Below are 23,819 nucleotides of genomic sequence, written 5' to 3' on the forward strand. Positions count from 1 at the left end.
GAGAGAAAAAGGGGCTTAATCTCCCCCCTTGTAATGGGAACGGGCTTCGAAAAACCGCAACAATATATATATGTATGTATATATATATATAAATAAACATATATATGTACAGTGCATTCAGAAAGTATTCAGACCCCTTCACTTTTGTCACATTTTGTTGTGATGCAGCCTGATGCTGAAATCGTTTATATTCATTTTTTCCCTCATAAATCTACACTCAATACCCCCACAATGACACTCAATACCCCATAATGACAATGACAGAGTGGCCAAACGGAAGCCAAACAGTTCAATCTTGGTTTCATCAAACCACAGAATCTTGTTTCTCAGTCTGAGAGTCCTTTCGGTGCTTTTTTTCAAACTCCAAGTGGGCTTTTATGTGTCTTTCACTGAGGAGAGGCTTCCGTCTAACCACTCTGCCATAAAGCCCAGATCGGTGGAGTGTTGCAGTGATGGCTGTCCTTCTGGAAGTTTCTCCCATCTCCACACAGGATCTCTGGAGCTCAGCCAGTGACCATCGGGTTCTTGGTCACCTCTCTTACTAATGCCCTTCTCCCCCGATTGCTCAGTTTGGCCGGGCGGCCAGCTATAAGATAAGTCCTGGTTGTTCGAAACTTTTTCCATTTAAGAATTATGGAGGCCACTGTGCCACTGTGCTCTTGGGAACCTTCAATGCAGCAGAAAATTTTTTGTAGGCTTCCCTAGATCTGTGCCTCGACACAATCCTGTCTCTGAGCTCTGCAGGCAGTTCCTTCGACCTCATGGCTTCGTTTTTGCTCTGATATGCATCGTCAGCTGTGAGACCTTATATAGACAGGTGTGTGCCTTTCCAAATAATGTCCAATCCATTGAATTTACCACAGGTGGACTCCAATCAAGTTGTAGAAACATCTCAAAGAAGATCAAGAGAAATGGGAGACACCTGAGCTAAATTTCAAGTGTCATAGCAAAGGGTATGAATACTTATGTCAATGTGATATTTCAGTTTTTTCTTTTTAATAAATTTGCAAAACTTTCTAAAATCCTGTTTTCTCTTTGTCATTATGGGGTGTTGAGTGTAGATTGATGAGGGAAAAAATGAATTTAAACGATTTCAGCATAAGGCTGCAACATAACAAAATGTGACAAAAGTGAAGGGGTCTGAATACTTTCTGAATGCACTGTACATATACAGACTTGGCATTTAATATGGAATATATATTTTTTCTTGACTTGGGTTTACTTTCTTAACTCAGTATATCAATCTGGTGAGTTTCTTTTACACTTTGGTAATTTATTTGTTAAAAGAACCATGTCACTGATTGTCTGTCGCAGCAAGAAGTCAACAACAGGATTATATCACAGGTGGCGTGGCAAAATGTACGGACAGGTGCATTTGATGATTGGCTTCACAGTCAGGTATACAAGTGTTGTTGCGTTCTGTGTTAGTGGAAAACAACTGCTGCACGTCTCCAAAAGTTATTGCCGCTTCCTCTGGAGATGGTCCGTCAACTCGACAATGCTGTTTGTCATGGAGTGGTGGCTTTACGAAATTACGGCATGAAACAGCGTGCTATTGCTCGGCAGTATGGCATCACTCAAGGTCAGGTGTCAAAGATCCTGAAACGAAATGCTCAGAGGGGTGTCCCTACTCCAATACTGAGGCCAGGACGTCCCCGCAGAACCACAAGGAGGGATGATCGCCAGCTGCACCGGTTAGTCCGCAATGGCCGTACCAAGTCAGCTAATCGGCTTGGGGCTGAGTGGCAGCAACTGACAAATGTGCCTGTATCCAGAAGGCTAGTCAACCAACGACTGGTTCAAGCAGGCTATCGTGCCAGGCGTCCCCTGAGAAAGCAACACCTGACCAGACAACACCGCCAGCGCCGATTGCAGTGGGCCAGAGAGCACCGTCAATGGCAGCCAGGACACTGGAATCACGTGATCTTCAGTGAGGAGTCTAGATTTCTGGTCTATCGTCAAGATGGCCGCGTCCGAGTGCGCAGACAAGTGCATGAAGCCTACAACAAAGATTGTATAGTGCCAAGAGTCCAAGCTGGAGGTGGTGGGGTGACCGTTTGGGCTGCTTTTCATGCAGGGGGCAAAACTGACCTGGTTGTTCTGAATGGAAACCTGAACCAGTTCAAGTACAGGGACATTCTGGAAGAAACATTGCTTCCATTTGCTCATGCAGCCTTTCGAGGAAACTTTGTCTTCCAAGATGACAATGCACGGCCTCATCGTGCTCGCATGATCCAACACTTTCTTGCTGACCGTGGTGTAGAGCATATGGAGTGGCCTGCCATGTCCCCGGATATGAATCCGACAGAGAACTTGTGGGCAGAATTAACGCGTCAAATCGACTACTTGGACCAGCAGCCGACCTCTGTGCGTGAATTGCAGCAGGCTATTGTCACTGCATGGCAAGCGATTCCTGTCCAAACCTTGGCAAATCTCGTGAACAGCATGCCTCGACATGTACGTGCTCTCCTGAATGCTCGTGGGGGTTACACGAAGTACTGAACTGTAATTTTACTGTCCGTAATCCCAGTCGTAATTACCTTCGCAAAAGCGGAAGGTTATGTTTTGATCGCTGTGTATTTATTTGTATGTCTGTGTGTGTGTGTGTGTGTGTGTGTGTATGTTATTCGCATAACTCAAAAAGTATTCAACCGAATTGCATGAAATTTGGTGGGATGATTGGTTATTATACGGGACACATTTGATTAGATTTTGGGAGCAATCGGGTCAAAGGTCAAGGTCAAGGTCACGAAAAGGTCAAAATCGTATTTTTATTTGTCATAACTCGGTCAATTCTTATCCGATTTGCATGAAATCAGCACCAAACTGTTCACTGTTCTGTTCCCTAGACTCCCATGCCAAGTACAGAACAGTAGCTGCGGCGAAGGTATGCGCTCTACCGAGTGCCCGTTCTAGTTTAAGTTTTGTTTTTGTTAAAAAATTTTTTTGCTTAATGTGCAAAATAAAGAAACACTTCTGGAAAACATACAGAAGTTTAACACAGTACTGTACATGAATTGGGTTCGATATCAGTTTACATCACTTTCAAGGATCAATTTCTTTGTTTCGAAATGTCAAATGTGGTTTTTGTTTCTTTTAAAGGTCACATTAACAAAATCTAGAATAATTTCAACATAATTCCAATGAACTTTTGGTTCTAAGACATCTTGAAAAGTAAGTTCACCCCCACAAAAAAATATTCCATATTAAATGCCAAGTCTGTATATGTTTATTTATATATATACAATATACATACATATATATATTGTTGCGGTTTTGGAATAAAGGTTAATTCTCCCTCTTAGTTAGTTGCACCACAACATGAAGCCTCGCGATAGTTCAGTTATTTCTTCGTAAATGTAAGCGTAGTCCTTTCCTGTGTTTAGTTTTGCGTTGAGTAGGCCAGTGAGCTTAGGTGTTCTTTTGCCGCTTTGCTTTGGTGCTTTTGGTTTGGGCTGGAAATGCCACGTGGTAGGCCTTCAGCAAGTCTGGCAAGGCTGAAGGGATGAGCTGCAGGGGGAGTGGCCGGTAAGCAACGAGCCGCCAATCAGGGCTCGAGGGGAGTGGCTTACCACTGCGGCAGGAGGCGGGGCTTGGAACATTCGGGTAAGATCGGGGAGGTGCCATATAACGTCCTGCCCCGAGCCCATTAAGCAGAACAGCAGCAGAACGCGCGTGAGTCAGAACGCAGTTCTCGGACGGCAATTGAGAAAGAGTCAGGTCGGTCAGAGTCGTGTGCAAGTTACAGTTCCCTGTGAGACGATTTACAGTTCCCCGTGAGAGTGAGTTGGGTTGAGCTTGAGAAAGCGAGTGGAGCTGCAGGACGAACAAATTGAATTGCCGATTGTACACGAACTTTCCCCGTGCCCTGCACTCTGCGCTGTATTAATCGCGCGCTCGAGAGGACGACCCGTGCCGGGCCACAGACGCGCGATTTCCTCCTGCCTGCCTTCGCCTGGATACGTTCCGTGAACATCGGAGAGCAACGCCGGGTGAGATGCCCCGGGGCGACTGACGGCGAAGCGCGCCTGGCGCGCGAACTTCTCTTCCTCCATCTCCCCGTGTGTGTGAGTGGGCCCATTTGTCTGGGGATAAGTTAAACTGGTTAAGCTATGCTCTGTGTCCCCCTTTCCTTCTGGATCATTGTAAATAATAATAAATCGTGTTCTTCCTCTGATTTCACCGTCCTGTCTCTTCCATCCATTGGCTTCGCATGGTACGAATAAAACCGCTCGAATCTGGTTCCAATAAAAGTAACACCACGAGTCACGTGATACGCATACCGCTCGGGCGTACGCGATTAAGAGTGGCTTGTGCGAGGCTCGATCCCCGCTTTAGGGGCAGCGTGGGTGCCAAAGGTACGTGTGAATTTGTCCCGATACCCTTTTTCACGTTTGCCCGGAAGTGGCGATTCGGTCTCGCGGAACCGAAGACCCAAGGGGGAAAAAGGGGCTTAATCCCCCCTTTGTAACGGGAACGGGCTTCGGGAGATCCGCGTGGAAGACACGCTTACATTTACTAAGAAATAACTGAACTATCGCGAGGCTTCATGTTGTGGTGCAACTAACTAAGAGGGGGAATTAACCTTTATTCCAAAACCGCAACAAATTGTTGCGGATGGTTAGGGTGCCAGCTTGGGATCCTAGGATCCTGGGTTTGAATCCAGGTTGATCGCTGAATTAACACCAGGAGGGTTGACTCAGCCTGTCATCCTTCTGAGGTCGGCAAATTGAGTATCAGTTCACTGGTAATTCCCTGTGTGTTGCAAGAGGCAACTAACAGGGATGGTGGCAGAAGGGCATCCGGCCATAAAAGATTGCTTCAAAAAGGGGACCACGTTGCCCAAAAAAGGCCAACCCCTGCTCTGCGGGGAAAAATGGCCTCTAAAGGCAGTTCCTTTTTTTTTTTTTACACACACACACACACACACACACACACACACACACACACACACACACACACACACACACACACACACACACACACACAGTTTTGGAAGACCCCGGGGAGTCACATCCAACACATAACAGACAGAACCCTGCAGTTTAAATATAACCACAGTAATTTGGTCTCGTTAGATTACCTCTCCCCTTATATCATTGGACAGTGAAATGCGTTATGCTTGTGTGGCAGGTTTGAATCCCTTTGTAGCCCCCGTCTATCTCTCTCTCTCCCCTCCGCACCTCTTTACAGCGCATGCATTCACACAACCAACATGCTTTACATTACACACACAGTACAAATCCATCATCATCGTAGTAAGTTAAAAAAAACACCATAAAGAGCAAAAGCTACAAGGATCAGCACAAAGTAGCGCTAGATAACAGCAAGCGCTAGACGAGGCAGCAGAAACAAGGACCGCATCTGGGTGGGTCTGCCGTTGACCAAGACACGGAGCTAAGAGCGCAGCAAATGGGAGACTGCAAGGAGATGCCAACCGGGAGGTGGCATGGAGAGCTACACACCCCAGACCAAGCCCTAGCTCAGTTCAGACCAACTTCGGCTATTTCGAAGCTCATGGTCGTCTACATCAAGTTAGCAAAGAGAGCCAGAAGGAGTCCTCTAGAAATGAGCCGGGCAAAGGTGAGCTGCTGCGCAAACGGGCCCTGCCATGCAGCAAGTGCGAACAAGCTGCAGCTCTCTTTCCCTGGACATGCCAGTTATTTCATACTGACTTGCACAATCATGATCTTGATATCCATATTTCTAATCATTCACTTGGAATGCACAAAGAGCAATCAATGTTTCCCCCTTAACTTTCTCAGGGCAGGAGTACTGACTTGCATTCACTATTTCCGCATTACGAGGCATTCACCTTCACCGCATTTCTCTCCACCTGGTGCATTAAATCACCACCCTCTCTTCCTTATTTCCCCTCCCCTTTTCATGTTGGGACCACATAATCCAGCAGGATTACATCAGGTGAGCGAGGGGTCGCCAACTTCTGTATCTCTCTGTCTATCACCCTTGCTTTTCTAATATCCCGTCGTGAATGAGGCACCTACTGTATGTCTGTAGTTTCATGATACAGTTCACTGTCTATGGGGCGTGTGTGTATAGGGGTGAGACTATTTTGCGACACGGCATTTGCAGTAAATGTGTGCCTTTTGTTAGCGGTGCTGAGAGGCACAGGTATTATCTGTGGAGGGACCAATTCACTGGTAAGGTAATGTGGGATCTGGATGTGAGGAACCTGCTTAAATCGATTGTCTCAGACAATCGTCTGTGGTTGCTTAGCAACTCGTCTGTGCCACAGAGTTATCTGCGGCCGTTAGCATCCGGGTCAAAGGTCAGGAAACGGGTCTGAGTAGGCCCAGGGATCGAAAAAGTTACCACATCCGCCGGTTTAATTTGGTGTGAATTGGCATTTAAAAACACATGGCAGCAGCGAATCTACCTCACAACATGGCGAAAATTGCTCGTCAAGCAATACATTTGACAAGCACTTCAGCCTGAACTCAATCTAGCTGTCTGAAGAGTTAATTTGCAAACTCCCCAAGCGCTATGGGGCCCGCCCCCGATAACCACACAAATTCTCATTGACAAGAAATGTTTTATTAAAGAAACTACAGACACGGTGATGTAATAGTTAGAGCGTCCGCTCTGAGTCTGGGAGATTGGCGGTTTAAATTCCGGCCGAGTCATACCAAAGAATTAAAGAATGATACGTTCTGCTTCCTTGCTGACGTTCAGCATTTAAAAGGATAAGTTCCCCCATTATAAGGATAAAGATAAGTTCCCATTGGCATTCCCCATTAGTTGAAATCCATGGGGAGAAGGAAATTCCTTCTTAGGAAATGGCCCACTGAGTGCGGTGAGAAAGATGGCGCCATTATTATGATGTCACTGGTACCCAGAGTCTCACAGGAAGTGACGACACTTCCCCCAAGCACAGTGGCTGTGTTTGGCTCGTCTATGTCCTGTGCTGTGTCTTGTGCATTGGTCTGTGTGTGTGTGTGTGTGTGTGTGTGTGTGTTTTGCAACTCAATTTTGAGTTTTGAGCTGTAGAGCCTGTAAAATCTATATTATAATAGCCGTAGATGATTCTGTCTGTCTGTCTGTCTGTCTGTCTGTCTGTTGGGCGTCTGTCCGGGGTGTGGCTTACTCGGTTTGCAGAGTAGCTCCACCCATTCTGGGAGTGGCTTCATATAATTATAAACAAATATCCACCATTTTATTAACTCACATAGCTTTGAGGCCTGTTTTGTAGGCCTGTGGTGTCTTGCTCTCTCTCCCAGTTTTATTTCAAATCAAATTCGATACATCATTTCATTTTTCACAGTCGCTAACATAGTTTTAGACTCAGTTGAAGAAAAACGGGAAGAAAATCCAATGAAAGTTGCCGTTTATAGAACGAAATGAATTCTCAAACGCCTGTAACTTCAAGGCCATTGAGTCTCTCTCACGCCTTTATCTCCAATCGAACTCACCATATGATTTCATTTTTATCGATTGTTTTAGACTCGGTGTCAGCAATAATTAAGAACATTCCACACACGCGGGAAAATGCAGAGATATATTTTTTAAAATCGCGTCATGGTGTATCATATACCGCCCAACATGACACCGACGGCAACGTGTCGATACATATTAAAAATTCGATATATCATTTCATTTTTCACAGTCGCTAACATAGTTTTAGACTCGGTTGAAAAAAAACGGGAAGAAAATCCGATGAAAGTTGCCGTTTATAGAACGAAATGAATTCTCAAAGGCCTGTAACTTCAAGGCCATCGAGTCTCTCTCACGCCTTTATCTCCAATCTAACTCACCATATGATTTCATTTTTATCGATGGTTTTGGACTCGGTGTCAGCAATAATTGAGAACATTCCACACACGCGGGAAAATGCAGAGATATAATTTTTAAAATTGCGTCATGGTGTATCATACACCGCCCAACATGACACCGACGGCAACGTGTCGATATATATTAAAAATTCGCTTTTGCTTTTCCATTAAGATTTATTACTTTTTCGTTTGATGACAGTCGTCACAAAAACGTCAACAATGATGCCGACATATATTTCTTCGCTTTTATTTCATTCAACATTATTAGCCGGAAGTAAAATATGTTTCAGGAAATTACCAAGAGATATTTCTTCGTTTTTTTTAATTAGTTATGTGCGCATACACTTTAAATAGGTTTATTTGAAATCTTTAATTTTCCACAATATAATTTACTTGCCATTTATCATTTGATGATTACGAGACAAATTCCTCTTGAGGATCGCGACAATTCATGCGCTGCGTGGAAACTTCTATTTCCAAAATGAATGAGACGATCGATGAAGAACGCAGACTTGAACAGGATGTAGCAAGAAAACGAATGAGACGGGCGAACGAGTCCATCGACGAACGTCAATGCAAGCTTGCGGGGTCACCCGTGGGAATCCCACGGGCATGGATGTGTGTGACATTTCGACATATTGAGTTAGATGCTGCACATTCATTTTTACAAAATGGTTACTGGCAAGTCATCAGATCCAGAAATGGTGTAATGAACACAATTTATTTACGCGCAAGCACGAAAGCAAGACGGGCCGATTTCCGATTCCGACGGGCGAGACGGGCCGATTTGGAGCAAGAAAAAGAACGAGACGGGAGAAAAACGAGAGAAACGAGACGGGGAAAGCCGATTGGAGAGGCGAGTGAGGAGCGATTGGAGAGGCGAGTGAGGAGCGATTGGAGAGGCGAGTGAGGAGCGATTGGAGAGGAGAGTGAGGAGCGATTGGAGGGGAGTGTGAGGCGCGATTGGAGAGGAGTGTGAGGGATTGGAGAGGAGAGGAGTGTGAGGGATTGGAGAGGTGAGGGATTGGAAAGGAGAGGAATGTGAGGGATTGGAGAGGAGAGGAGTGCTAGGTGGAGAGAGGAGAGTGTCAGGTGGAGAGAGGAGAGTGTCAGGTGGAGAGGAGTGAGGGGTCACATATTATGTGAAATAAATAAATTGTGTTCATCACACCATTTCTGGATCTGATGACTTGCCAGTAACCATTTTGTAAAAATGAATGTGCAGCATCTAACTCAATATGTCGAAATGTCACACACATCCATGCCCGTGGGATTCCCACGGGTGACCCCACTAGTAAAAAATAATGCAACAAAATAAGGGGGGTGGGTGGATTTGGGGGAAGAATAATAATAATAATAATAATATGGCTAAACTGTTGGAATTACTGACTGTAACAAATGACTATATAATAAATACATAGCCCCGAGTGACCTGGTGGTCATCCCTTGAGGTTGTAGTTCAGACCTCTGCTAATTTTGGGGGACCCCCCCCCCGAGGAACTACGTCTGATATGCTCAGTGGCCCCCTGATATGAAATCGAAAAATCCAAGACTGAGCGATACTGTGGACCATCGAGTAGAAGGGCAGTATCAGGTTTCATATCAATCAGTTGGTAAATAAGGGATGCGTAGGGATCCAAAGTTTGGGGGTAACCCCCCTCTGGGAGCCCCCATGATTCGACATCGAAAAGTTGAAGCAGGAACGATTGTGCGGGCTACTCTCTTGTATCAATTTGTCAATTTTCAGAACGATCAGCTGGGTGATAATGGGTGAGTAGCACAAATGGCAAAACAGACGGACGGACAGACATCCATCCGGACATCACGACCCATTTTATAATGTCATGTCTTCGAGAATCGAGATGAGATGACCTAATAACTCAGAATTCCCGCAGGACCTCGACGGCTCAAAGAAAAAACGTGTCACATTCACTCGGGGCACATGGGACAGAGAAAGAATAGACGAGACAAGGAAAAAAGGGAAACCTGCTCCATGCGTGTTTGATCACACGTGCGGCATGGTCTATCATTCAGTTGCAAAGAAGATCAGTGCCGGAATGTCCCAGTGGCACGTTGCGTGCAGATCTGACCAGGTTGTAAGTGCACCATGAACCATTGGAACAGTGGGCAGGTGAGCGGCAGAAGAGCCAGCAACCAACCACCAGCAGAAGAAACTCAGAAGCAAGAGTGAGAACAAGTAGAGTGTGTGGGCATAAATCATGTCCCGCGGAGAGTGTTGGACTATCCATGGCAGGCGCCTATTGACCAACGCGGTCTTTCAGGCGATGAATGATGACCTGAGAAATCCCAGAGCACGGGTGGTCCGTTTGCCCTTAGTGTGCCAGATGTCCCTATATGGTCACATCTTCTGTCATGTCTCATGTCCTCATGCTGACTTAATGATGGCCACGCCGATTGGCTATAAACTCAAGGAGGCCATATAAGAACCACCTTTGGAGGCCATTTTTCCCCACAGAGCAGGGGTTGGCCTTTTTCGGGCACCGTGGTCCCCTTTTTGAAGCAATGTTTTATGGCCGGATGCCCTTCCTGCCGCCAACCCTGTTAGTCGCCTCTTGCGACACACAGGGAATTACCAGTGAACTGGTACTCAATTTGCCGACCTCGGAAGCATGACAGGCTGAGTCAACCCCCTGGCGTTAATTCAGCGATCGACCGGGATTCAAACCCAGGATCCTGGGATCCCAAGCAAGCACCCTAACCGCTAAGCCAACACCAGGCTTAAGCAGGCCATATAAGGACAGATTGAAATGGCGGAAGGTTCAAGAACGTAGAGAAGGGAGAAAAGGCAGGCCATAGATACAGACACTTGGAAGGGGAGGCGGGTACTAGATCATTCTAAACACGTCCAGATCATTATAGATCACTCAGCCCATTTATTAATAATTTTGTGGCTGTGAAATGATACCATTATATAACAAGTGGTGTAATGCTTATATTTACAGTGGAATAATCTTGCTCCATTACCTCCTTCTCCCCACACACGTGGCTGATGATGGCGGCAGAAGCGGGACTTGACGAAGGCCCCAAAATGGCCGCCACTCCTTTCGGCAAGACTTGGCAAACTGCGCAAACAGTGCACACACTTAGCTGTGCTTAGTGTTTTAACCACCATTGAAACAAATACTCCATCTACATTTGCCTTCATTCAGCATCAGGTAGAACTCATTTCAAACATATTTATTAGAAAAGCGTTATTGATTTAAAATAAAGCGTTATATTAGAAAAACATAAAAAGGCAAGATAATGAATGAGATTTTTAACAATGGACAAAAGGAACAGTTGAGAGAGCAAGGAAACACCAACAGTAGACTTGAAGGACAAGATGGAGGGAGGCAGAAAAACAATTGGTGTGGGGATTAATGGGGCCAGGAAAGGTCAAGATGGATCCAGCAGGAAAATCTCAGGAGGGAAAACTGGAAATTTGGAAGGAGGAATTGGGGTGGGTTTGAGGATTAACGAGAATATAAAAGATCATGGTTTGGGATTGAGGACGATCTGATATGGTGGTGAACAGCTGTCTTGAAGACCTGGAAGGAAGGAGGATTTGTTGTTTTGATTGTGATTTGTTGTTGTTGTTGTTGTTTTTTATGTTGAAGGCTCCAGTCATGGACGATATAGTCCCCACTGATGCCAGGATTTAAATAATAATAATGTTGTTTGTATTTGTTGTTGTGATCGTGATTGTTGTTGTTGTTTTTTTATGTTGAAGGCTGCAGTTACAGACGATATAGTACCCCATCAAGGCCAGGATTTAAATAATAATAATGTTGTAATAAATAATGTTGTTTGTATTTGTTGTGATTGTTGTTGTTGTTGTTTTATGTTGAAGGCCCTAGTCACAGACGATATAGTCCCCATCGAGGCCAGGATTTAAATAATAATAATGTTGTAATAAATAATGTTGTTTGTATTTGTTGCTGTGATTGTGATTCTGATTGCGATTGTGATTGTTGTTGTTGTTTTTCTATTTTGAAAGCTCCAGTCACAGACGATATAGTCCCCATCGAGACCTGGATTTAAATAATAATAATGTTGTAATAAATAATGTTGTTTGTATTTGTTGCTGTGATTGTGATTGTGATTGTTGTTGTTGTTGTTTTTTATGTTGAAGGCTCCAGTCACAGACGATATCGTCCCCATCAAGGCCAGGATTTAAATAATAATAATGTTGTTTGTATTTGTTGTGATTGTTGTTGCTGTTGTTGTTCTATGTTGAAGGCCCCAGTCACAGACGATATCGTCCCCATCGAGGCCAGGATTTAAATAATAATAATGTTGTAATAAATAATGTTGTTTGTATTTGTTGCTGTGATTGTGATTGTGATTGTTGTTGTTGTTTTTGTTTTTTTATGTTGAAGGCTCCAGTCACAGACGATATAGTCCCCATCGAAGCCAGGATGTAAATACTAGTACCCGACTGCAAAGCCGCAATGAGCCGGCGAAGCCAAAGCCTCTTGCCACTATTTTACCCATCACTATGGCATCAGTAGGTTAGGTAGTTGGTAGTAGGGAGGTGTAGTAGGTACCGTACCTAGTTCAAAATGACACCATTTGCATTGTGGATGATTAAAATTTATAAAAATTTCCTTCTTGATTAATTCGGTGAATTCCGTCTCAACGTCGGATATTTCCGGCCGTGAAAACCTATCCCCCCAGGCCACGAGATTTCTAAAAAATAATTCTTCATCAATTTTAGAACATTTGACGCCGTTTTCAGCCTCCGAAATGTGGTGAAAAGCTTTTTTGAAATATTTTTTCAAATGCTCGAATCTCATTTGTTCCGGTAATTGGTGACGATTTTCGTTGAAGATAACCAGGGCCCGTGTGGGCCCAGGGAACGAGGTTGGTCCTAAAGTATTTTAATTACAAATTAGAGGTGCATTAGATTGTGAATCAAACAAAGACGGGTGAAACAAACTCCTATTGAACTTTTTCGCAATTTTTTAATGCAAACTTCCGTATCCGGAAGATGGCAGCCTCCATTGAGTGATTTGGTTTTTTGAAATATTTTTTCAAATGCTCGAATCTCATTGGTTCCGGTGTTTGGTGACGATTTTCATTGAAGATAACCAGGCCCGTGCGGGCCGAGGTTGGTCTTAAAGTATTTTAATTACAAATTAGAGGTGCATAAGATTGTGAATCAAAAAAAGACGAGTGAAACAAACTCCTATTGAACTTTTTTCAATTTGTAATGCATACTTCCGCATCCGCAAGATGGCGGCCTCCATTGAGCGATTTGGTGCGTCGAAGCTTCGAAATTCTCAAGGGATCCAGCAAAATCTGGCTTTTCAACATAATACGTACGCGTTCATTCACAACACCGGCTTCGCCGGCTACTAGTACCCGACTGCAAAGCCGCAATGAGCCGGCGAAGCCAAAGCCTCTTGCCACTATTTTACCCATCACTATGGCATCAGTAGGTTAGGTAGTTGTTAGTACGTAGGTGTAGTAGGTACCGTACCTGGTAAGATTTGGTAAAAGAGAAGAGCAGACAGTCCTCCCCAATACCTACATACAATAAATGTCACAAGAAGCTTAAGGAAGTAACTATACGATGTGCTAGCTTAAGGCCTATTTTAAGAAATTTTAACTGGGCTTAACATTCGTTTTCACAGTATGTGTGTCGTCTTCTAACTTCAGTCGCTGTCAGGGCTGGTTCTCTCGGGGCACGGCGGCTTCCACCACCAGAAGTTAGCTTGCAGTAAGATCAGTGCCGACAGATGAGACGATAGCGCCGTTTCAACGGCAATGTGTGACTGTCGTTAATCAAACCGTGTCGATGGCGCTGATTGGCTGACTTAAGCTGATCCCTGATTGGTCAGCTCACAAAATTTCGCAAATTCAGACCTAAAATGACACCATTTGCATTCTGGATGAGATTAAAATTGATAAAATTTACTTCTTGATTAATTCGGTGAATTCCGTCTCAACTTCGGATATTTCCGGCCGTGAAAACCTATCCCCGACGGCCGCGAGATTTCTAAAAAATAATTCTTCGTCAATTTTAGAATATTTGACGCCGTTTTTGGCCTCCGAAATGTGGTGAAAAGCTTTTTTGAAATATTTTTTCAAATGCTCGAATCTCATTGGTTCCGGTAATTGGTGACGATTTTCGTTGAAGAAAACCAGGGCCCGTGTGGGCCTGGGGAACAAGGTTGGTTTTAAAGTATTTTAATTACAAATTAGAGGTGCATAAGATTGTGAATCAAACAAAGACGGGTGAAACAAACTCCTATTGAACTTTTCGCAATTTTTTATGCATACTTCCGCATCCGCAAGATGGCGACCTCCATTGAGTGATTTGGTTTTTTAAATATTTTTTCAAATGCTCGAATCTCATTGGTTCCGGTGTTTGCTGACGATTTTCGTTGAAGATAACCAGGCCCGTGCGGGCCGAGGTTGGTCTTAAAGTATTTTAATTACAAATTAGAGGTGCATAAGATTGTGAATCAAAAAAAGACGGGTGAAACAAACTCCTATTGAACTTTTTTCAATTTGTTATGCATACTTCCGCATCCGCAAGATGGCGGCCTCCATTGAGCAATTTGGTGCGTCAAAGCTTCGAAATTCTCAAGGGATCCAGAAAAATCTGGCTTTTCAACATAATACGTACGCGTTCATTCACAACACCGGCTTCGCCGGCTAATAATAATGTTGTAATAAATAATGTTGTTTGTATTTGTTGTTGTGATTGTTGTTTTTTTTATGTTGAAGGCTCCAGTCACAGACGATATAGTCCCCATCGAGGCCAGGATTTAAATAATAATAATGTTGTTTGTATTTGTTGTGATTGTTGTTGTTGTTGTTTTATGTTGAAGGCCCCAGTCACCGACGATATCGTCCCCATCGAGGCCAGGATTTAAATAATAATAATGTTGTAATAAATAATGTTTGTATTTGTTGTTATGATTGTTGTTGTTTTTTATGTTGAAGGCTCCAGTCACAGACGATATCGTCCCCATCGAGGCCAGGATTTAAATAATAATAATGTTGTTTGTATATGTTGTGATTGTTGTTGTTGTTGTTTTATGTTGAAGGCCCCAGTCACAGACGATATCGTCCCCATCGAGGCCAGGATTTAAATAATAATAATGTTGTTTGTATTTGTTGTGATTGTTGTTGTTGTTTTATGTTGAAGGCCCCAGTCACAGACGATATCGTCCCCATCGAGGCCAGGATTTAAATAATAATAATGTTGTAATAAATAATGTTGTTTGTATTGGTTTCTATGATTAAAAATAAAAGACTTGAGCAGATCATTCCACCATTGGTGTAAAATAACAAAGCTGCTGGAATTTGATTTAAGCTTTTATTTATGAAAAGGCAAAGTGACGTTTGCAGATTTATAATTTATAAGGCAATTTCTCTTTATAGTCTTGGTGACCAATTCCCGTAGCTGCTTGTTTACCGCTTTAATGCGCGCGCTCAAGATGGTGACGACTGAGCAATCAAAGATGGCGGAGCAACAAACAATTACGAAATTTCTGTTCCATGAAAACATCAACCCTGTTGAAGCTTCCAATCGACTGGACGCGCAGCGTGGTGATATCCCTCACCATGAAGGTCATCTATATTAAAGAGCACCTTGAGAACAAGTGGCTTTTGATGGACAAGGCCAATAAGAAGGATGTTCCGCAGTCTATATGTGACGTCCCAAATAATTGTACACTGAAAACATGGAAAAAGCTTCCCGGGCGATGGGACAAGTGCGCACTGATACTGGAGAATACCTTGAGCAGAAGTATGAAAAAAAAAAAAAAAAAGACCAGTCCGACAAGCCAGTATGGAAGGAAATGGAGACGAGAAGAAAAAAATAACTGTGCAGGCCAAAAGGGAATAGGAAAAGGACATCACCAAGGGTATTAAACATACCAGCAAGGCTTTCTTTCAGTATACAAGAGGTAATGATAGGGCTAAGAGGAGTGTAGGCCCATGGAGGAAATAGCACAGGAGAATTGGTGGACAATGAGGGTCACATGGCAGGCTCATTAAATAGGTTTCTTTTTCCTTTTTTGTTGCTTCTACATTTACACAGGAATATAGTGAGGGGAACTTCCAATGGCGGAGTGGCTGATCGGGTGACTAACTGGATTGATGATGATGTCGAGTCTACTCGGGCAATGATGGTGTTTGCCATCATATTGCCTTTCTATGGTTGGTACAGATGGGTAAGTGTGTGGTAAAGACAAGGGGTTGCCACTCCTCTCCGTCTCTCTGTTGGCCGTTGGGGAATTCACCCTCTCTTCCACCCGTGCTGTTGGAGTCGACTGGATTCTCATCCACCAGATGTGCAGAGCCATCTGCCTTTTAAACCGCATGGCTGCGGACCTTTACCCTGGCAAGGGGGGCTGACTGGTACTACACCTTGCCCACAGGTGACCTGGGGTTACGCAAGGCAGGGGCATCCATATCCCTGAGGTATCAGAAGACACCCCCATACCCGCATACCCAACTGGATTGGAAACTGGCTTTGTGATGGGAAGTAAACAGAGGTTCTTAGTGGGAGGATGTAAGTAGTGGGGACCTCAGGGATCAGCACTGGGACCATTATTACTCATAATTTACATCAATGATTTGGACAGTGGGGTGAAGAGTAGGCCTTACAAATTTGCACATGACACCAAGATTGGAGGTGAGGTAGATAACAGAGAGGGGGTTTGTCAGGTTCAGGAAAGTTTAGATACCTTCATAGATTATGCACCTCTAATTTGTAATTAAAATACTTTAAGACCAACCTCGTTCCCCGGACTAAAGATTGGCAAATGCAGTTTAAACAAGTGTAAGGTGCTGGGGATGGGTAAGAATAATAAAAATGGGGGTTACAGAGCACAAGGAGCCTGTGACACAGAATAAAGGATCTGGGGGTGATAATATATATATATATATATATATATAGGCGATGAGCAGACAGGACAGTACCAGGTAGCTACAGGTAAAGAAAACTAGGTTTTAGGTTGGATTTGTAGAGGATCGATTATAAATCTTAAGAGGTAGAGTTAACAGGAGATGGGATGAGATGGGAAGGAGATGGGACTTCATATTTCGGAAAGGATGGGATTGGGAGGGGATCTGATCGAGATGTTTAAAATAACGGGTGCACCCGCAGACTCCGGGAGGGGCAGGAAGGGTAATTCCTCTTTGGGATATACAGATTACAGTAGATCTATGGTCGGGTCTCAAGAACATTGGGTGTGTTCATTTACCAAGTTTCTTGTGAAGAGATCGCCAAGTGGTTTAAGCATTCGAGCAAGCACTCCATTCAAAACCGTTAAGGAACGGCTGGCTTGGCAAGCGCTAGCTAGCTGCTTTGTAAAGGAGCACAACCCGAGCTTCTCCCTTTCAGTTTCGTATGAAACAGCAGGATTGAGTTTCAAAGGTTCGCTAGACAAATCGCCATGGTAGCGGCAGAAAGAGCCATGTTATTAATCCAACATTTGTGGGTTATATAGAGTACAGTATATCTTCGCTCAGTTCTGTAAGTAACCCTTACTTCACGGATGTCGGGATTCCTCCAAATTTCTTCATTTAGTGTTATAAAGAGCATTAGCGACTGTTTAAAAAGCTAAGCATACGTGTTTGTGGTTTATAATAGCCGGCGAAGCCGGTGTTGTGAATGAACGCGTACGTATTATGTTGAAAAGCCAGATTTTGCTGGATCCCTTGAGAATTTCGAAGCTTTGACGCACCAAATCGCTCAATGGAGGCCGCCATCTTGCGGATGCAGAAGTGTGCATAACAAATTGAAAAAAGTTCAATAGGAGTTTGTTTCACCCGTCTTTTTTTGATTCACAATCTTATGCACCTCTAATTTGTAATTAAAATACTTTAAGACCAACCTCGTTCCCCGGGCCCTGGTTGTCTTCAACGAAAATCGTCACCAAACACCGGAACCAATGAGATTCGGGCATTTGAAAAAACATTTTCAAAAAAGCTTATTACCACGTTTCGGAGGGTGAAAACGGCGTCAAATATTCTAAAATTGACGAAGAATTATTTTTTAGAAATCTCGCGGCCGTAGGGGATAGTTTTTCACGGTCAGAAATATCCGAAGTTGAGACGGAATTCACCGAATTAATCAAGAAGAAAATTTAATAAATTTTAATCTCATCCAGAATGCAAATTGTGTCATTTTGAACTCGGTACGGTACCTACTACACCAACCTACTACCAACTACCTAACCTACTGATGTCATACTGATGGGTAAAATAGTGGCAAGAGGCTTTGGCTCCGCCGGCTCATTGCGGCTTTGCAGTCGGGTAGTAGTAGCCGGCGAAGCCGGTGTTGTGAATGAACGCGTACGTATTATGTTGAAAAACCAGATTTTGCTGGATCCTTTGAGAATTGCAAGCTTTGACGCACCAAATCACTCAATGGAGGCCGCCATCTTGCGGATGCAGAAGTGTGCATAACAAATTGAAAAAAGTTCAATAGGAGTTTGTTTCACCCGTCTTTTTTTGATTCACAATCTTATGCACCTCTAATTTGTAATTAAAATACTTTAAGACCAACCTCGGCCCGCACGGGCCTGGTTATCTTCACGGAAAATCGTCACCAAACACCGGAACCAATGAGATTAGAGCATTTGAAAAAATATTTCAAAAAAGCTTTTTACCACATTTCGGAGGGTGAAAACGGCGTCAAATATTCTAAAATTGACTAATGAATTATTTTTTAGAATTCTCGCGGCCGTAGGGGATAGTTTTTCACGGCCGAAAATATCCGAAGTCGAGACGGAATTCACCGAATTAATCAAGAAGAAAATTTAATAAATTTTAATCTCATCCAGCATGCAAATGGTGTCATTTTGAACAAGGTACGGTACCTACTACACCTACCTACTACCAACTACCTAACCTACTGATGCCATCGTGATGGGTAAAATAGTAGCAAGAGGCTTTGGCCTCGCCGGCTCATTGCGGCTTTGCAGTGGGGTACTCGTATTTTTACTTCCTGTGGAAGCCTTTGCTCCCACAGAAACCCCATTATAACTATAAGCTATTTATACACGTTTTCACTGCAGGAAAAACGCCTTGGGGAATTGGGACATTTTCATATTAATATTGTTTTGTAATAACATTAACAATATGCGATTATCATTAATTTTGTTTTTAAGCGTCCTTGAAAAAACCCCACGATAAATCTTCTTTGGGGAAACGCCACAATAAAGCTAATTTAATATTTATATACACCTCAACGTGCAACCCCATTGACGGCAATGGCAGGGAAAACTCGCTCGGGGGGGAGAAAACAGTTTGGTTGAGATTGGATAAGTAACGACAGAATGTATTGGCGTCAAAAATTCATCATACATTATGTAACAAATGGCGTATTTTAGTATGATGAAGGGTGTGGACATTATAGGTCAAGTGGAGTTCTTCAGCAGAGGGGACAGTGTTCGGACCAGAGGTCATAGCTTTAGGGTAAAGAAGATTAGAGCTGAGATGATAGTAAGTAAGGTGGGTCTTTGAGTCAGGAAGTAGTTAATGCATTGAATATGGTCGTCTCCCAAGAAAGGCAATGGCAGTAGAAACGGTAGATGCGATATAAACTGGAATGAAACAGGTACCTAGATGCATTGGACATGGAGGAGCACAGGGATATTTTCAGCACTTGTAGGTAGCTTGTTATCTCCACCACCGAAGGTGGATGGAGGTTATGTTTTCACTCCTGTCTGTTTGTCTGACTGTCTGTCTGTCTGTCTGTGAACAAGATATCTCAAAAGGTTGTGGATGGATTCAAACGAAATTTGGCAGAGATGTAGCGTATGTGACAAGCACGAAATTATTAGATTTTGGTGAAGATCCGGATTCGGATCCGGCTACTAGGATTTTTAAAGTGATTCTTCACCATTGGGAGAAGGGGGCCAAAAACGATACATAGCAGGACATCTCAAAAAGTTATGGATGGATTTGGACGAAACTTGGTGGACAGGTTGTGTGTCTTACAAGGATGATTCGACTTCCGTTTCCGGTCTTGCTGGCGACGGTTCGTTTTTTCGCAGGTCTCCACGCTCTCCATCGAAATCGAAGTTAAGCCATTGTTCCAATTTGTATTTTCGTTATAACTGTATTTCTTTTATGGTGTATGTACGTATATTGTCCCGTCAAAGATTTTCGGTGCAAATCTTTCATACCTGTATTGAAAATCGCGTTAATTCGTGTCGTCTCGAGGTCTTGTACAGTGTACACTGTACAACCTTGAGGCTTTGTTTTTCTCTCAGCGCCTGTCGTTTGTGATCCAATAACTTTCGTTCTCTGTTTTCGCAGTCTTTCCACCCCAAAGCCTACTTCCTTATGTAAATCTCAACTCAAAAAAACAAAAAAAAAAGACTACCTTCTCGGTGCTCATTCGTTTATTCATTCTTATTCGTTCGTTCGTTCTTCGACCACGTGTTTCTCCCCCATTTCCCCAGATAGATTGTCAAATTTCAATTCGTTATTTTATCGTCCATGTGATATTGTTTGATTATAGTTAGTTTTGGTTTGAATTTCCTGTAACTCGTAATTAATTAATCGTTTTCTGCTCATCGTGTGTGGCCTTGTAGTTGTACCCCCGTCGGTGTTTTGTTAACTTAAGTGTGTTTTGCTTGGCTCTTGGTTTTTTCCCTTCTACCCCGAACATAATACTGTCGAACGTTCTAAATCCCCCCCCCCCCCCCCCCCCAAAAAAAAACAAAAAAAAAACAAAAACATTTATTTTATTTTCTCCACGTGTACTGTTGTCTCATCCTGTATTTTCTGTCCAGGTGTGCTGTTCGCCCCACCCCCATTATCTCCTTGCCATCCACCGTTTGCCCTGTTCACGTGACTCGTGGTGGTCCCTCTCGGCTCTCCCCCCGTTGGTATTTTTGTGCATATAAGATTGTTCATAGTTCTGTTTAAATATTTTAAAATATGTTTAACCTTTCCCCTTCTGTTTTTTATTCAGTGGTATATTACAACACGCTGTTTTTCTTCCTATTTAAAAGGCTTTTCTCAATTTCCTCTCCAACTCATTCCACTTCAAAAAAAAGAAATTCAATATCTTATACGTCTCCCTCACTACATGGTCTAAATTCACATTCATTCCATCCCTCCTCCATCATCCTGAACCGGATTGCTAACTTGAAAATCACAACAAACCCAATTTGTTATCAATGTTCGTCTTTCATTAATCATCCACTTTCTAAACTCCCCTCTTGCCCCTCCCATCCAAATCCCCCCCCTTGCACCTACACTCCGAAACTTCCCCCTTGCCCCACCACTCTTAAACTCCCCCCTTGCCCCTCCACTCCTGAACTCCCCCCTTGCCCTTCCCCTCCTAAACTTCCCCTTTGCCCCTCCCCTCCTAATCCCCCCCCTTGCCCCTCCACTCCTGATCTCCCCCCTTTCCCCTTCCCTCCAAAACTCCCCCCTTGCCCCTCCCCTCCTAAACTCCCCCCTCACTCCTCCCCTTCAAAACTCCCCCCCAATCCCTCCCATTCAATTCTCCCCCCATACCATTCCTCTCCAATTCTCTCTCCTCCCCCCTCCTCCTCCAAGCTGCCTCCTCCCCACTTCGTCTCCCTTCTATCTCATACCTCCACCCCCCCAAACCTTCTACTTTCCTCTGCCCCCCCTCAAACAACCCCTCACTGTGCCGCATCCCTTCACCAGCAAACCTTTCATCCTCCTCATCCTTCCCTTTCTTGGAACTCTTCTGCAACATCTGAAACACTATCAACTGCTCTCCCTACCTCCCCCTCTCATCCTTCATCTTACCCTACTCCTCCCCTCCCCTGTCCTGTACCCGATGCTCCCCCTCTCTCTTCATTAACGGTATGGACCTCAAACATCCGGGGCCTTCGCTCAAACCTGACTGATCTCTCCATACAGGTTGCTTCTGACAATCCAGACTTGATCTGCTTAACAGAGACTTTCCTCCTTCAAGATGTCTCTGATTCCTTAATATCTCTTCCTGGTTACTCCCTCCTCCGGTATGATAGACCTGAGCCTCGGCCTGGTGGTGGGGTGGCTATCTTTGTCAAAAACTCTCTTCCTCACTCTCCTTGCACTGCTCTCCTTCCTCCTCACCCGCAGGAGTACCTCTGGTTACGGCTTCCTCTCCGCTCCCACCTTTTGTTCATATGTGTTCTGTACCGTCCCCCAAACAGTGATGACTCCATCTACATTTCAATGTCTGACAACATGGACCAACTTCTATCCACTCATCCCAACTCTCTCTTCCTCATATGTGGTGACTTCAACTGTCATCATGCCACCTGGTTGGGTGTGGGTTCCTCTCTCACTAGTCATGGCACCTCAGCAAAGGACTTCTGTGACTCACTGGGATTGACACAATCTGTCAATTTCCCGACCCGGATCTCAGCCAATGGAGTATCTTCTCTTCTAGACTTGGTTATGACAAACTTCCCTGCTAATGTCTGCTGCTCTTCTTCTGCTCCAATCGGTTCTTCTGATCATGTGCTTGTCAAAGTGGACATCTCTCTGGCCATTCTCAGAGAGCCTCCTCAGCGTCGACGAGTCTGGCATTTCACTCAGGCCGACTGGGACGGTCTTCAAGCAGCCATCAATCGTCTGGATTGGTCTCCCATCTCCACTGCCTCTGACATCAATTCTTCCTGGGAATTCTTCCAAAGCAAACTGATCTCTCTCATGCACAGATTTATCCCATCTCGCCTTCAATTGTCTTACCCTTCCTCCCGTCCATGGTACACTGAATCTTGTGGTGAGGCAGTTGCCCTGAAACAACTTGCCTTTGCCTCTTGGAAGGCTAATCCAACTGAAGGAAATCTCAGTTCCTTCCACCAAGCTCGGAACAAGTGTGTGTCTACCCTCAGGAGTGCCAGGAAGCACTATCTCTCCTCACTCAAGAATGAACTCTCAAACCTGTCTCCTTCCTCCAAATCCTGGTGGCGTCTGGTCAAATCCGTTTCTGGTGTTTGTTCCCCCTCCATCCCCTCCCTTACCTCAAATGGCCACACAGTTGACATCGCACGTGACAAAGCCGAATGCCTCAACTCTGTGTTCGCCTCGAAATCCTTAGTCCCAAACCCATCTCTCTCTGTTCCCACCTTTCCCAGTCGAACCCAACTGCTCCTGGACTCTGTGTCCTTCTCTCCTGACAAGGTGGAGGAGTTTTTGTCAAACCTCGACTCTGATTCTGCAACTGGACCAGACGGCATCAGCCCACGGGTCCTAAAATCCTGCTCTGCCGCTCTATCTCACCCTCTCTCTGTTCTTTTCACCCTATCTTTTGCTCAAGGTCATCTGCCAGCATCCTGGAAATCAGCTAACATTACCGCTTTACACAAAAAAGGTGCAAAAACAGATCCTTGCAACTACAGACCAATCAGCCTGCTCCCAATTATCAGCAAAGTCATGGAATCCATCATTGCTTCGGATATGAAATCTTTCCTCTTCTCCAATGGCTTGATCTCTGATCATCAATTTGGTTTCAGACCAGGTCACTCTACTCTGGACATGCTGCTTCTGCTATCTCAACAATGGATGGAGGTCCTCAATGCCAAACAGGAAATCAGAGCTGTCTCCCTTGACATATCAAGGGCCTTTGATACGGTCTGGCACCCAGCTCTGCTCACCAAACTCTCCTCCTATGGTATCCATGGAAATCTCCATGCATGGCTTGCGGACTTCCTCTCTGGTCGTAGTCAACGTGTGGCCCTGAATGGATTTCTCTCATCTCCCCTTCCTGTTCAGGCTGGAGTTCCCCAAGGAAGTGTGCTGGGCCCTGTGCTTTTTCTGGTCTTTATCAATGATCTCTCTGACTCTCTGGAAAATCCTCTCTATCTCTTTGCTGATGACTCCACTCTCTGCCACTCCATTCCTCTTCCCTCAGATCGGCAGTCTGCAGCCTCCTCACTCTCTGAAGACCTGGACAAAATCACAGACTGGTCAAACAAGTGGAACATGTCTTTCAATCCTGCCAAATCTCACTCTCTTACTATGTCTCTCCGAAAAGATCGACTGGACAACCCTCCCATCTACTTTCTCAACAATCCTCTCCAA

At 44.3% G+C, this 23,819-nt stretch overlaps 1 protein-coding gene across 1 annotated transcript in view; it reads right to left on the minus strand.

The window, feature by feature from the left end:
* GRIK5 (glutamate ionotropic receptor kainate type subunit 5) overlaps window positions 1-23,819 on the minus strand; it is a 516,667-nt gene that overhangs the window by 404,207 nt on the left and 88,641 nt on the right. Inside the window, exon 4 of the mRNA XM_078782648.1 lies at window positions 10,776-10,873. Coding sequence (XP_078638774.1) covers window positions 10,776-10,873 — 98 coding nt within the window. The remainder of the gene's footprint in view (window positions 1-10,775; window positions 10,874-23,819) is intronic.

The sequence above is a fragment of the Myxine glutinosa genome, chromosome 7, assembly GCF_964187855.1.
Source record: "Myxine glutinosa chromosome 7, kmMyxGlut1.1, whole genome shotgun sequence".
NCBI classification, from domain to species: domain Eukaryota; kingdom Metazoa; phylum Chordata; class Myxini; order Myxiniformes; family Myxinidae; genus Myxine; species Myxine glutinosa.